The sequence below is a fragment of the Mus musculus genome, chromosome 3, assembly GCF_000001635.26.
Source record: "Mus musculus strain C57BL/6J chromosome 3, GRCm38.p6 C57BL/6J".
Classification (NCBI taxonomy): domain Eukaryota; kingdom Metazoa; phylum Chordata; class Mammalia; order Rodentia; family Muridae; genus Mus; species Mus musculus.
Window position 1 is genome coordinate 105,959,267 of NC_000069.6, and position 13,675 is coordinate 105,972,941.

The following is a 13,675-nucleotide window of genomic DNA, read 5'->3' on the forward strand; positions in this document are numbered from 1 at the left end:
CGCTCGCACATCTCGCGAGAAGAGATCAGCTCGCTTTTTCTCGGAAGTTCTCGGCTTTTTCCCCGCCCCCTCCCCACTATCGCGAGAAGAGGAGAAAAAATGGGTGGGGCTGAGGGAGGGAAACAAACAAAATCCCGCTGCGGGGACAGGAGACGGAAAAGCAGGCTGGAAGGGTAGACACAATTCTCGCGAGAAGTAGAGCGAATTCCCTCGGAGAGGGGCGGTTGCGCAGAGGTACACCACGTGTGCGGTCCCTCCGGCGCCGAGTCAGGGTCTCTCGTCGAGTCTGGGTCTAGGTTAGATTTGGAATCGTGGAGATGCGGAAGGACACCCCTCCTCCGCTCGTGCCCCCGGCGGCCCGCGAGTGGAACCTGCCCCCCAATGCGCCCGCATGCATGGAACGTCAATTGGAGGCTGCACGGTACCGGTCTGGTGAGCCGAGATCCCGGGGCCTGGAAGCCCCTTTACCCCCAGTCTCGGGTGCCCTCTCCCGGTGCTGACCCTCTCGAGTCCTCCCAGCGCCGTGTGGCCCTCCTCGGCCATACCTGGCGTCCTGGCCCTGCCCCAGCTCAGCTCCACAAATCCGATCTCAGATTCAGACTGGTCCCGCCACGGGGTTCTGTGAGGTTACCATAGAAACAAGGCCTTCCATCTGACACCTTATAACTTTGCTCTCCCCACCGTAGATGGTTCCCTTCTGCTCGGGGTCTCCAGCCTGAGTGGTCGCTGCTGGGTAGGTTCTCTGTGGTTTTTCAAGGATCCTAGTGCGGCCCCCAACGAAGGTTTCTGCTCTGCTGGCGTCCAGACCGAGGCTGGAGTAGCTGACCTCACTTGGGTGGGGGACAAAGGTATCCTAGTGGCTTCTGATTCAGGTGAGTGATCCCCCTCCCCTGGAATTGAAGAGTTGGGTACAGGGTAGGATGGGAAAAGGTGTTTTATTATTTAGAAGCAGGGTTGTTTACCTTATTGGCTTGGCTGTCCCAGAAACTAAGTAGACCAGGCTGGCCTTGAACTCACAGAAGTCTTCCTCTGTGCTGTAATTAAAGACGTGTGCCACCGTGCCTAGCCTCCTGTTTTCTTTTGCTGTTGTGTTTGCTATGTGCTGTGAATTGACTCACCTTGCTAGGCAACTGCTCTGTCACTGGACAGTCCTTAATCCCACCTTTCTTTGAGTGTCAGGCTGAGAAATGTAGGCTTTGGCATTAAAAAAGACAAAGAAATGAAGTTGGTAGGTGATGGAGGGTAAATGTTGGACAAGCTAGGGATGAATATAGTCAGACTACATTGTATGCGTGTATGGAGTTCTCAGAATTAAGCAGATTAAAGAAAGTCAGAATTTATATAAGTTGGTGGAAGCTGGGTATAGGTGCTGCCTGTAATCCCAGCAGCCGCAGGCAGAGCTCTGTGAGTTGGAGGCCGGCCTGTTCTCCATATCCAGTTCCAGGCCAGCCATAGGTACGTAGGGAAGTAGGGAAAACCCTGTCTCAAAGATTAAAATAGATTTATTTTGGGTCTGGAGAGATGATCCAGTGGTGATAAGTGTTAACTACTTTTTCAGAGGACCCAAGTTGGACACCCAGCACCCACATTCCACTAACAACCTTGTAACTACAGTCTTAGGGAAGCCAGTGCCATCTTTTGGCCTCCATGGGCACTGCATGCACTTGATGAATAGACATAGATGAAAGCAAAACACCTGTGCGCTTAAAATCAGAACATCTCTCTCACATACAAACATTCTTAAGTGTTAGGTAGAACATGGCAATTGAAAAGTAGAATGTTAGTGAATGAGACTGACAGTTGAAATTAGAATATTTCAAGACAGTGAGTGGCTGCTCTTCCAGAGCTCATGAGTTCACATCCCAGCAACCACATGGTGGTTTACAACCATTTGTAATTGGATCAGATGGCCTCTTCTGGTTTGTCAGTGACAGTGTGATCATATATATAATATAAATCTTAGAAGTATTTCAAGACATTTTATGTAAGCAAATATTTACTAGTGTCTGCATACCTGGGAAGAGACATCGTCACTGAACTGTTATCTAAATAAGGCTCTCTGGGAACCGATTGCTTAGGACCTGCTTTCTGGAAGCACTAGAATTGATTTTACATCTTATTTCCCTATCTCCAGGAGTTTTCCTCATAGGCATCTGGCCTGTTAGGAAAGCAGTAGGGTAACAAAACCAAACGGCCTGGAAGTCAGCTAAGCCGTTAGTGACGTGGACTTTGCTTTTACAGTTGGCTCAGTAGCAATTCTTGCTTGAGTCCTAGGCAGGAGTTCCTGCCTTGGTACAACCCAGGCTCATGCTTCCCTTGTCTGCACCTCACCCCGCTCTGTCCCCAACAGGTGCTGTTGAATTGTGGGAGCTAGATGAGAACGAGACACTTATAGTCAGCAAGTTCTGCAAGTATGAGCATGATGACATTGTGTCTACTGTCACTGTCCTGAGCTCTGGCACACAAGCTGTCAGTGGTAGCAAAGACTGCTGGTGAGTCCCTGTTTTCATTATTTCTATATCTAGACTTCCTGTGGATATCCCATCTATCCTGTTAATTTCATTATGTAAAATGCTTTGGGCTGTTTTTAGTCTAGTGAGTAATGGCATGTCTGTTTCCTAAGAGACTTGGTAGTGCATTGTAAATAAAACAGCAGGAGTCTAGGAAACAGAAGTGGGACATGTTGTATGGGTATATTTTAATGTTGATACTGCAAGTTAATATTCCTATTTTTTTTTTGCATTGTAGCATCAAAATTTGGGACCTGGCTCAGCAGGTATCACTGAATTCATACCGAGGTAAGTGTTGAGTCCTGCCTATAGTTATCTTTTCTTTCCCCTTTGGGATATTTGAACAGTGTTTGGGTAACAGTAGTAGCCAGTCTGGGTTCTTTTGATTGGTCTTTCCTTACCCCAAAACTACAGTCAGGTTCCATTATCTGCTTCCTGTCCATTTCTTTGTGCTCCCGTTTCGGTTGATAGTCTCACAGCCTTTTGACTAAGTGGGTGTCTTAGTTCTGTTCTCTTGCTGTGAAACAACACCATGATCAAGGAAAAAACATTTATTTGAGGGCTTGCTTAGAGTTTCAGAGGGTTTTTTGACTGTCACAGCAAGGAGCGTGGGCCAGTAGGCAGAGCCTGGTGCTGGAGCAGTAGCTAAGAGCTTACATTCTAATTCACAAGCATGTGGCAGAAAGATAGCAAGACTGGCTTGGTGTGGGCTTTTGAAACCTCGTAGTCCATCTCCAGTACACTTGGCCACACCTCAAAATTCTTCCTAAGTAGTCCACCAATGGGAGCCAGACATTTTAAATAGACGATCCTGTGGGAGCCATCCCCATTAAACTGAAGTGGGCTGATAGCCTCCATCCATCCTCTTACCCTCAGGTTCGTCAGGTTCTGTTGGGTCTCATTTGATTAGTCCTTCCTGTCCATATCTTACCTTCCATGGCCCGTCGGGCTTTAGCAATAGAGTCACACTCACATCTTCACCTGCAGTCTGTGACTCTTGGTTCTTCATTGCTTTCTTGTAGCCTGCAGATCAAGATCCTACTTTCTTGTCAGCATTCAAGCCTTATGACAGTAAGCTGTGCAGCAGCTTAATCTAGACAGTAGAGCCTTGCTCTTCTCAGACCGAGACTTGTGTGTGTGTTGGGGGGGGAGGATGTGCATGTGTGTGGAGGCCAGAGGTCAGCTTTGAAGATGTCTACTTTGTTTTTTGAGACTGATTCTCTGACTAGGACATGGAGCCAGGGAGCCACAAGGATTCACTTGTCTCTGTCTCTGCAGTGCTGGGATTACAAGCACGAGCTACCGTGCTTGGTTTTCTTTCTTTCTTTTTTTTAAATAATAATAGTTCTGTGGTTGAATTCAGGTCTTCATGCTGGTGTGGAAAGTACTTCACTGATTGAGCCATCTCCTGCCCAAGACTTTTGAATCTCACTCTTGAATGTTCACTTCTATAAAATGTCTGTCTGGGGCTTTCATCACTTTATTGTCCTTTCGGCTTTGCTTAGGAGTTGAATTTAGTTTGGTAGCAATTCTTTATGAATTTTGAGTTCATGAAGATGGGTACTAGAGTGAGAGGAGGATCGAGGTTGACTTAGTCCTAAAGGCAGAACCATTCTGGCTACTCTGCAAGGGCTGACTAAATGACATCAGTGATTCCTTCAGTCTCTAGCTAATTGGTGACATTCATTCATTCATTGGATATAGACTGCCCAAAAGAATTTAAAGCTTGCCCATTTTAAAGTTGTTAACAAAAAGATTTAAATGGCCCGGCAGTGGTGGTGCATGCCTTTAATTCCAGCACTTGGGAGGTAGAGGCAGGTGAATTTCTGCCCAGCCACACATACATTTAATGAATATTTTATTAAAAGGTAGGTAGTTGCCAAGAAGTTAACTTTTTTAGCATATCATTTATTGGCATATTATTTTTTCTAAGCATATGTCTTTTTTAAAGTCTGTAACCTATTTATAGAAACTGTTTACAAACAATGACAAAAACCAATTTACTTTTACTGTTAGCAGCATTAGATTTCACTTTGTTTTAGAAAAAAGTCCAACTTGGTTTGTTAATACATACAAGCCAGTTGGTTATGTCCTTAGAGAAACAATTGTTTTGTTTTTCAGTTTTCACTGTTAGAAACAAAGAGGCAACCACGGAGCCACACTGGTATGTGTGGGATGCCTGAGACAGCTACATTCTATTCACTGAGTTCTTGCAGCTGTCCCTTTGCTCTTTGGCTCTTAGTTTGAGCGCCTTAGGTTTTCAGGCTTCCAACACTGGCATGGAAGACCTGGGCTGGAAGGGAGGTATGAATGAGCTCAGCCTATAGGGTGGGAGGCGTGTGATGGGAAAGCACATCAGAAAACACCAGAACTCTCAGGTGTGTCGTGCTTAGAGGTATGTGTTCTGTGAATATGGACATTGTTCTAGAGTCAGCAAGCCTCACGTCTCACGTCTATACTGCAAACTCCCTTCCTCTTCTTCTTAAGCCTATAATCAGATTGTCTTTACCACTTCTTCATTTCTGCTAGCTTTTTCTGGTTTTATAACTATTAACTTTTACTGTGATTGTTGCAGTTTATAGCCTGTCAAATATTTATTAAATTATCTGATGAAGCTGACATGTTTCTCACATTCCCTTTTCTCTGCCATGTTTCTCCTTTACAGCTCACGCTGGACAGGTTACCTGTGTTGCTGCCTCTCCCCACAAAGACTCTGTGTTTCTTTCATGTAGTGAGGTGAGATCCGGTGGCTTCTTCCAGCCGCAGCTGACCATTAATACGCCCAAGTCCCTGGTCTGGAGATGTTGTTTTGGATTATAAAAGCCTTTCTCTATTCCTGTTCCTAGGACAGTAGAATTTTGCTCTGGGATACCCGCTGTCCCAAGCCGGCATCACAGATGGGTGAGTGGTAATGGGAGCCCACGGCAGATGCCCATAGTCACAGAGGAGCTCTCAGATGCCCACCCCTGTGACAAAACCACATCATTTTCTATCTCACTGAGATTTTGCTGACCATAGTGCAAGGGGTACCCAGAGTAAGGGTTTGCTTCTGTGGCTAGTTTACTCTGCAGACAGCTGGACAAAAGATCTAGGGTTATTATTTTTATGCCTGTGCTTTTAGTTGTGTACAGGAGATGGGTGGATAGATGTAGGTTGTGAGGCTCAGGGATGAGGACATACGTGACTGCTCAGCAGTATTTAAGAAACCCACTGAAAGTGTTCCCAGAACTTAGTGACTTCCTTTGGAAGACAGCTTCTTCTAGGTTGTGACCTTTGTTCTGAGTCTTCCTTTTCTCCCTTCCAGCCTGCAATGCCTCTGGCTACCTCCCTACCGCTTTGGCTTGGCATCCTCAGCAGAGTGAAGTCTTTGTTTTTGGTAAGGCAGCATGACGTACCGTAGACTCTGGGAATGGGGAGGATGACAAAGTGCTACCTTCAATGGAGTACATGCCCCTGTCAGCACATGCAGGCACTGCATGAATTATGCCAGTTTGAGGTAGCTATGGAGAGCATCTTTTTTTCCCTAGTGGGTTTGTTTCCTCATTGTTCCAGCTTCTTTATTCTGGGCATGGTTAGAAGTCAGTGAGCTGTGGAGCAAGTGCTTGCTGTTATGGAATTATGTTCTGCTGTGGTGTGACTGCATATGGTAAGAGTTTGTAGTTAATTGTCCCAGCCACATAGTGACTTACTGATTCTATACCACAAAGGAAACTGTTGTCTACATTTTGAGAGACTAGGATTCATTCAAATCCAGGTCTGGCTCACATCAAAGTATGGTTTTTGTTGTTGTTTTTTTTTTTTTTCTTCCTCAAGACAGGGTCTGTATGAAGTTTGGGCTGTCTTAGAACCTGATGAGTAGACCAGGCTGACCTTGAACTCAAAGATCCTTCTGCTTCAGCCTCCCACATACTAGAATTAAAGGTGTATACTATACTTAGCCAGGAGCGTGAATTCTTAGCCACTGTGACGTGCTTTATTTCTTCTGCAGGTGACGAGAATGGATCTGTCTCCCTTGTGGACACCAAGAATGCAAGCTGTACCCTCAGCTCAGCTGTGCACTCCCAGGGTGTCACTAGACTGGTATTCTCCCCACACAGGTGCTGTGTGTCACCAGGAACTTGGAAGGGATGGGTGGGGACAGTGGTGAAGGAGTAGGAATGGAGTGACACAGGGAGGAGGTATCTATTTGGCAAAGCTGCTTCCATTGGTCCTTAGCTGGGGCAGTACTCTAACTTGGCTTTCCCAAGCTTGTCAGTGTAGTCTTTATTTGGTTTGTATAGTTTGAGAAGACCTAAAATATAATCTCATTCCTGCTCAAAGCCTGTGAGTCTGAGTAACTGTTGCTAATGTAGAGAAGGAGCCATTGGGCTGGTGGGCTGCTAGTGTGGTTTCTGTGAGCCCTGTTCCATTTTCTTTGCCTTTCCTTGGGATTGTAATGGTAGTAAGACCTAAACCTCAAGTGGCCATCAGGATGCCTTCTCCCCTGTCTCAGTTTACAGTGGGGTCAGGGCTGGCCCTGATAGATTTTGGTTGTGGAATCTATGGACTTTATCTTCTTTTCCTTTTGTGTCCTCTCCTAGTGTCCCCCTCCTGACTTCTCTCAGTGAAGACTGTTCACTTGCTGTGCTGGATTCAAGCCTTTCTGAGGTGTAAGTTTGAAGTAGAATCCTGTGGTCAGGAATCGGGGATCAAGACCAGTGGGCAAGCAGGTCTGGTTCCTCTTCAGGAACATACAAGTAGAATTCATCCTTTGTTGGGTCTGGAGAAATGGCTCAGCAGTTAAGAGTACTTCCTTTTTGTTTCTAGTAAGCACATTAGTCTGCTCATAGCTGTCTCTTAACTCCAGATCCAAGGCACATGATACCTCTGGTTTCTGTGGGCATCTGCACTCAGAGGCATGCACACCCACATGGAAATACACACTTACATATTATTAAAAATAAGTATAAGTACAAGAAAAGTTTCATCTTTCTCTGCAGAGATCCCCAACCCCTCCCCAAAATCCTCTCCATTTGCAGCTATGTGTCTGCAAGACTGAGTGCTGAAAGCTCTCTGATTGTAGGCTTTCTGGCTAGTGTTCCAGCTTGATTTAGGGAGCCACTTTGGAGAAGTGGAACTTGGTGTAGGGTAAAAAAAGGCACTGGATGGGAGACCTGGGTATGTATCCCTCTGCCATAATTTCCCATTGACTGTGGACATTATTGCTTCCTTGTTCTGTCCACTGTGTCTTCACCTAAGAAAGTAGACTGGGTTGGATAATCTAACACCCACTGGCCTGGTAATGGGGCTGTATAGATGGTAAAATGTGTCCTGAGTATGTTACTAGGTTTTCTTTCCAAGTAGTTTCTCCCTATCTCACACCCTGTTTTTCCCCCTTTTGTTCTAGGTTTAGAAGTCGAGCCCACAGAGACTTTGTGAGAGATGCTACGTGGTCTCCACTCAATCACTCCCTTCTTACCACAGTTGGCTGGGACCATCAGGTCATCCACCATGTTGTGCCCTTAGAGCCTCTCCCAAACCCTGGACCTGACAGTGTTGTGGAGTAGAATGGATTTCAGAAAAACCAAAACAAGCCCTCCGTCTGTAAGCGACTACTCGATTGCCCCTGCCTTCCATGTGTGAGAGCACAGGAGCCTTGTAGAGCATGTTTCCTCCCTAGCCCCGTGCAGTAACAGGCAGATTCTCAGCCTGAGGGAGGCTGCATCCCATAGTGACTCAGAGGAAGAAACTTCCTCTGTAAATGGATGTATGTGAGTACACGTGTGAGTGCGGTATATAGTTTGGAGTGGAGAAAATTATTCTTCAGCTTTCCCAAAGCAATGCTCTTTACCCCTGACAAAGTGACCAGAGGATTTTAATGCTTCCCATGTCTGGGAATTGGCGATGTTAGGGATATGGAATGTGGGTATCCCTAGATTTTTGGGAATACTTCATACTACTCAGAGGTGCGTAACTTATTTTTATATAGAGTTTAATTCACTATTATGGGAATTACTTCCATATACAAAAGTCTAGCCCACTGTACCTTGAGAAGACAAAACAGTTTTGTACAAGTCCCTGTTATACTGAGTCAAATCCATTTTCTGGGTGAATAAATTTGGCCCTGCAGTGTAGCTCTTGTTCACCCTTTCCTTCCTTGGTGTTGTGTGTGAGAGATGAGTGTTTTCCTGTCCTAGATTTCACAGATAAGTTGTAGGGATGATGGACCACTTAAAAGTGTTTCAGTGAAGTGGGAAAATTGACATGGATTGTTACAGAGAAATCTGTCATTTTTCCCACCTAAAAATTGATCTGGGTACCTTCCTCTGGAGAGCTGAAGTCTGAATGTATTTTTGGACTCCTAAGATTTGAGATCCAGCATCAGGGAAACTGTCGGAAATACTAAAAGGTGAAATAAAGACTTTTATCCTTGATTTTCCCTCCCCAGAGCTGTTACTTATTACCTGCTTCGCTTAGGTGAATCACCAGTGTCAGACTTAGCTGCCCACTGTCTTTGTAATCTACTGTATTCCACTCCATTAGAGACTGTGGATCTGTAACTGATCTTATTGGAGCTTTCCAACTTGGGTTTAGGAAAAGCACATAAAATGGGCGCCCTGAAGGAATGTGATCGTCCCTTCTAGTCTTGCCAGTCATGAGCCTCTGTTGTAATTACCCTCGAGCAAAACGCTTGAGAGTTTGCAGTCAAGGTCACCTGGGGTTGGGACTGTGGAAGCAAGGACTTGCATTGTTACTAAATTCAGGGAAGGCATAAGATAGGTAGGATCAGTTTCTGCTTCTTAGAGATAAAGCTTGTGCTTTGTGTCACTTAGGTAAGGACAGGTAGTGCATTTACATGGCCTGCTTTGGGGGCTAAGACTAATAGAGGAAAAGCCTGAAAGAAATGAGTAAATACGGGTTGTTTCCTTTTAGGTCTGTATTGGTAAAAGTAATCCACATTGATTAATTCGTGCCACAGATGTCCAACTTAGTCAAAGCCACAGTAAATGACAGGCATAATTCTACATAGTATATTATGATATACAAGGTAATATACCTCAAATCAGATCAGGAATATGAGTTGTAGCAAGTCATTATCTCGAGAATAGTTCCAGCACTGCAAGCCTCAGTGAGGTAACACTAGGGTTATTTTGATCGTTGAAAAGCATTTAGTTTTTTTCACGTTAGTGTTAACTGTTCAAATGTGTGAACGAGAGTGAACACATTTCCTTAGCTTTGTTTTTCTTACTTAGCCTCACTACTATTGAACTGCTGACCTCTGGCCAGCCAAGGTCTGAGACTTGTTCCTAGAGTGGTGGGTGCTCGGGAGAAGAAACATTGAAGATCTGTGTAGTCTCGGGTGATGACAGGTGTTACTAGTTTTCTAGGTATCTCACTCTGTAGCACAGCTGGCCCCTGGTGCTCTAGTGAAGAGCTAGCTATATGGATGTTTCTTGTGGCTCACTGTCATGGCTTCAAAAATACCCAGTGAGGGCCAGGAGATTGTTCAGTGGGTAAAAGTGTTAGCCATCAAGCCTGGGACTGACATGGCAAAAGGACTCTTGACTGCAAGTTGTCTCCATGTATGCACATGAATAAAAAAGTACCCAAACTCAAATCTGCTTGGGGGCTCTATCTTTTTGCAATACATAAGGAAGGACAGGATATTCAGAAAGAGGCCTTCTAAAAGTCATCAACTTCACACAGCATCGTAACATTGCTGTTTTTAGAATATACAGCTCCGATTTTAAAAAGGTATTGTATGTGGACAGTGCATAATGTCTTGTATTTTCTTTGCGTTTTGGTAGTTGTTTGGTTTAGCTTTAAGCCCACGAAGTAAATGTGAATAGAAAAAGACATTTTTAATGTCTGTGTATTGTGAAGGCTTAGGGCATCTAACAATCCATGTGTGGAAGAAGCTAAAGACAATTTGTATCTAATCAACATTTGTATTGAGTTGCTTATTGCTAATAAAGATAATGTTGGGGGTGGGGAGTTTAGAACTAGGAAATTGCTTTTGTTGTTGTCTCAAGAACTTCATGTCCCATGGTGGGACTCATGTCTCTAGCTGCATATGCAGCAGAGGATGTCCTAGTCAGCCATCAGTGGGAGAAAAGGCCCTTGGTCTTGTGAAGGTTCTATGCCCCAGTATAGGGGAATGCCAGGGCCAGCAAGTAGGAGTGGGTGGGTTGGGGAGCAGGGAGAGGGGGGAGAGGAGATAGGGGATTTTTGGAGAGGAAAAAGGGATGGGGATAACATTTGAAATGTAAATAAAACTAATTACAAAAAAAGGGACTTCATGTCTAATCTTTAGAGTACTGGAAATAGGAAAAATCGGATAGTAAGCAAGGTAAGTAGGCCACTGTTGAGCATCCAAACACATTTCCTTGTGAGATTTTAGACTTCTGTGAGGAAGCATAGGTATTTTCATTGTGTGGACATAGCATAGGTGCAGCCCAAGGGGGCTGAAGAAGGAATTCGCTTCTGGAGAGGAGGAATAACTGGTAAGTTAGAATGACCACAGTGCATGGTCTTACAGTCTTTGATGTGGTCCTCCACTTACTGTGGGTTACTTTGATATTCTGCCATTCTGTGTGTAAGGAATGAATTGTCAAATTCAATGGCTCAGTAAACAGTTCTGGTGGGAGCCAGCCACTGATTGTTTGAAAACTCACTCCCTTGTCCCTGTTGTGTTAGACAAGCATTTCATTTTGGAGGCATTGTGCTAAAAGCATTAACAATTAGTTTCAAATGAAAAAGTTCCACTCTAGTAGTAATTTCTCTAGAGTGGATTCTCAGCAATGCAATGAAGACTATACTTAAGAATGTATTTTACATCTACATGCTAAGCCTCAGTTCTACACATACAACTTAACAGAAATCATTTGACACTGGCCATGCTTAATAAGCTGGGTGTGTTTGGTTCCAAGGATATGTATTTTCTTACTCTAAAGGCAGATGACATAACTTTTGAACCTAAGAGGTAGTCCTGGATCCTTCAGTAAAGAGCTTACATCAGCCTGGGTATGAGGGCCTGTCTCAAAAAACAATAAGGACGTGAAACAACTGACTTTAAAATTTGGTGTTATAAAAGTCTTAAGGAGCAGTGATGTGCTCTCAGAACATGTCAGTAAAAAACAACATGATCTGCGAAGACATTGCTTTGTATGATAACACTTTCTAATGCAATAAACATTCTCGATATGAAGATAAGAGGTAAAATTCTTGCTTAGCCAACAATCATCTTTTATAACAAATAGTGGGAAACAGACCAGTTTAAACAGGTTATTGGCTAACAAAGAAGTGCTCATTCAGGGTTACTGTGAATTTTTTAGGTCAGTTTTTTTTTTTTTTTTAACTGATGGCTTTATTTCCTCAGTCCAGTTGTCCCCCTCCCAGTCCCTTCTCCCACAGTTCCTCATTCCATTCCTCCTCCACCCCACCAGGCCTTCCCACTCCCTGGGGCTTCTAGTTTCTCTAGGATTAGGTACCATCTTCCACTGAGGGCAGACCCATCAGTCCTCTGCTGTATATATTAGGGCCTCAGATGAGCTTGTGTATGCTGGTGGTGGCTCAGTGTCTGAGAGATCTCAGGGGTCCAGGTTAGTTGAGACTGCTGGTCCTATGGGATTGCTCTCAGCCTTTTCCAGCCTTTCCCTAATTCAACCACAGGGGTCCCTGACTTCAGTCCAATGGTTGGTAAGTATCTACATCTGTCTTAGCTGCTTGTTGGGCCTCTCAGAAGACAGCCATGCTAGGCTCATGACTGTAAGCACACCACAGCATCAGTAATAGTGTCAGGTCTTGGAGCTTCCTGTTGAGATGGATCCCAAGTTGGGCTGGTCACTGTTACCAACCCTCAGTCAAAAATTCTGACCCAGAATTGTTCCTGTCTAAACTGCAGCTACAAAACTGGAGAAGAAATGTCAATATTCTTGAGAATTTTGTAGTATTTACGCAACTGATTAAAGCATGTTTCCACAATTTATTCACAATGTCTCCAAAGTTTGAGTCAAATGTTTTACTGAAACCAAAGCACTACACGATTGTGTTTCTGCCTTCATCTCCATTAGTTTAATGAAATATGAGGAGTCATGATGCCTTGGGGAAGTTTTCAGTTATCCAAGTAAGATATATTAGTATTTTCCCCCCATAAGAATAGGCTAAATGCTAAGAAATATTTTCTAAATGCCAGTAGATGTGTGACATTCGCATCAGCTGTCCCCCCGCCACCCAAGGCCTGAAGGAACAAGATTGTGAACAGACAGAGCACACTGATTTGCAGTGTAATCCCCATTTAACATGACAATTCTCAACCACTGTGCATACAGAATCAGAGCTGCCAGCTTTGGGGTATGGTCACCCCTGAATTAGTCAGAGGTCATTCCTGTTCTGTCTTGGCTTTCTTGGCACCATATACCTCTGCATGTGGAGAGGTTAGGTACAGATTGGCAGGCAGATTACATTGAGAGCTAGTGCTCCTGGCAGCAGTGTAGTGGGGCACCTCGGTCATGCAGAAAGTCTCAGAAGTAGAGACCAGCATTTTATGTCAAGGTTTTAAAAGAAAACCAGCAGCGCCTCAGGCCATGAGTTAGAGGGACCCTGACAACATTGAGGCTCCAGAAATCAGATGTACCAATAGTTTATAGATCCGGTTGCAAAGTCATAGACCCAGTAACAAGAACTGGAGCACAGGAATGGTGACTGGGATGCAAGAGGAGCATGCATGGTCATTAGAGTGAAAAGGCATTAGGCGTCATTAAGCCAATGCTACTAGGTGTTGCCAATCCTGACTTATGTTGGCCTTGGGGGTACTTGCTGATTTAGGTCAAAAGTGGGATGTGGGAATGGATGGTACACGAAACAGATAGGACGAATGGGGCCCCAGGGATGGTACGTGCAGGAAGGGGCTCTAGGGTCTGTTCGATAATAAAGCCCACACTCACACACCCATGTTCTACATATTTTGTCTTTGTTCTTTGGTACCCAAATAAACTACTGGTTTAAAAATTATGAGGTTTCTTGCTTATTTCATCCCACAAATGAAGGACAAATGTTCAACAGATTTGACCACTGGGCACTGTTTTCCTTTCTCCTCCATTGCCCTGAGATCTGCTTAGTACCCCCTATTATAGATGCTCCATGTACAGCAGCATCTGTCTTAGAGAGGCTACACAGTCTGAGGC

At 44.5% G+C, this 13,675-nt stretch overlaps 1 protein-coding gene across 1 annotated transcript; it reads left to right on the top strand.

Moving 5' to 3' along the window:
- Positions 1-231: 231 nt before the first annotated feature.
- Positions 232-10,494, top strand: Wdr77 (WD repeat domain 77). The gene is made up of 10 exons (NM_027432.3): positions 232-432; positions 687-872; positions 2,351-2,492; positions 2,749-2,798; positions 5,176-5,246; positions 5,357-5,411; positions 5,815-5,886; positions 6,499-6,607; positions 7,091-7,159; positions 7,897-10,494. Exons 1-10 carry the CDS (start codon positions 318-320, stop codon positions 8,054-8,056), a joined length of 1,029 nt encoding a protein of 342 aa, NP_081708.1. The 5' UTR covers positions 232-317; the 3' UTR covers positions 8,057-10,494.
- Positions 10,495-13,675: the final 3,181 nt, after the last annotated feature.

What these genes read in the sequence shown, in the direction of transcription:
- Wdr77 (NM_027432.3), top strand. Translation starts at nt 318, where the DNA reads ATGCGGAAGGACACCCCTCCTCCGCTCGTGCCCCCGGCGGCCCGCGAG. An exon ending in ATCACTGAATTCATACCGAG is followed by an intron (nt 2,799 to 5,175) that starts GTAAGTGTTGAG and finishes TCTCCTTTACAG; the next exon opens with CTCACGCTGGACAGGTTACC. An exon ending in GAGTGAAGTCTTTGTTTTTG is followed by an intron (nt 5,887 to 6,498) that starts GTAAGGCAGCAT and finishes TTTCTTCTGCAG; the next exon opens with GTGACGAGAATGGATCTGTC.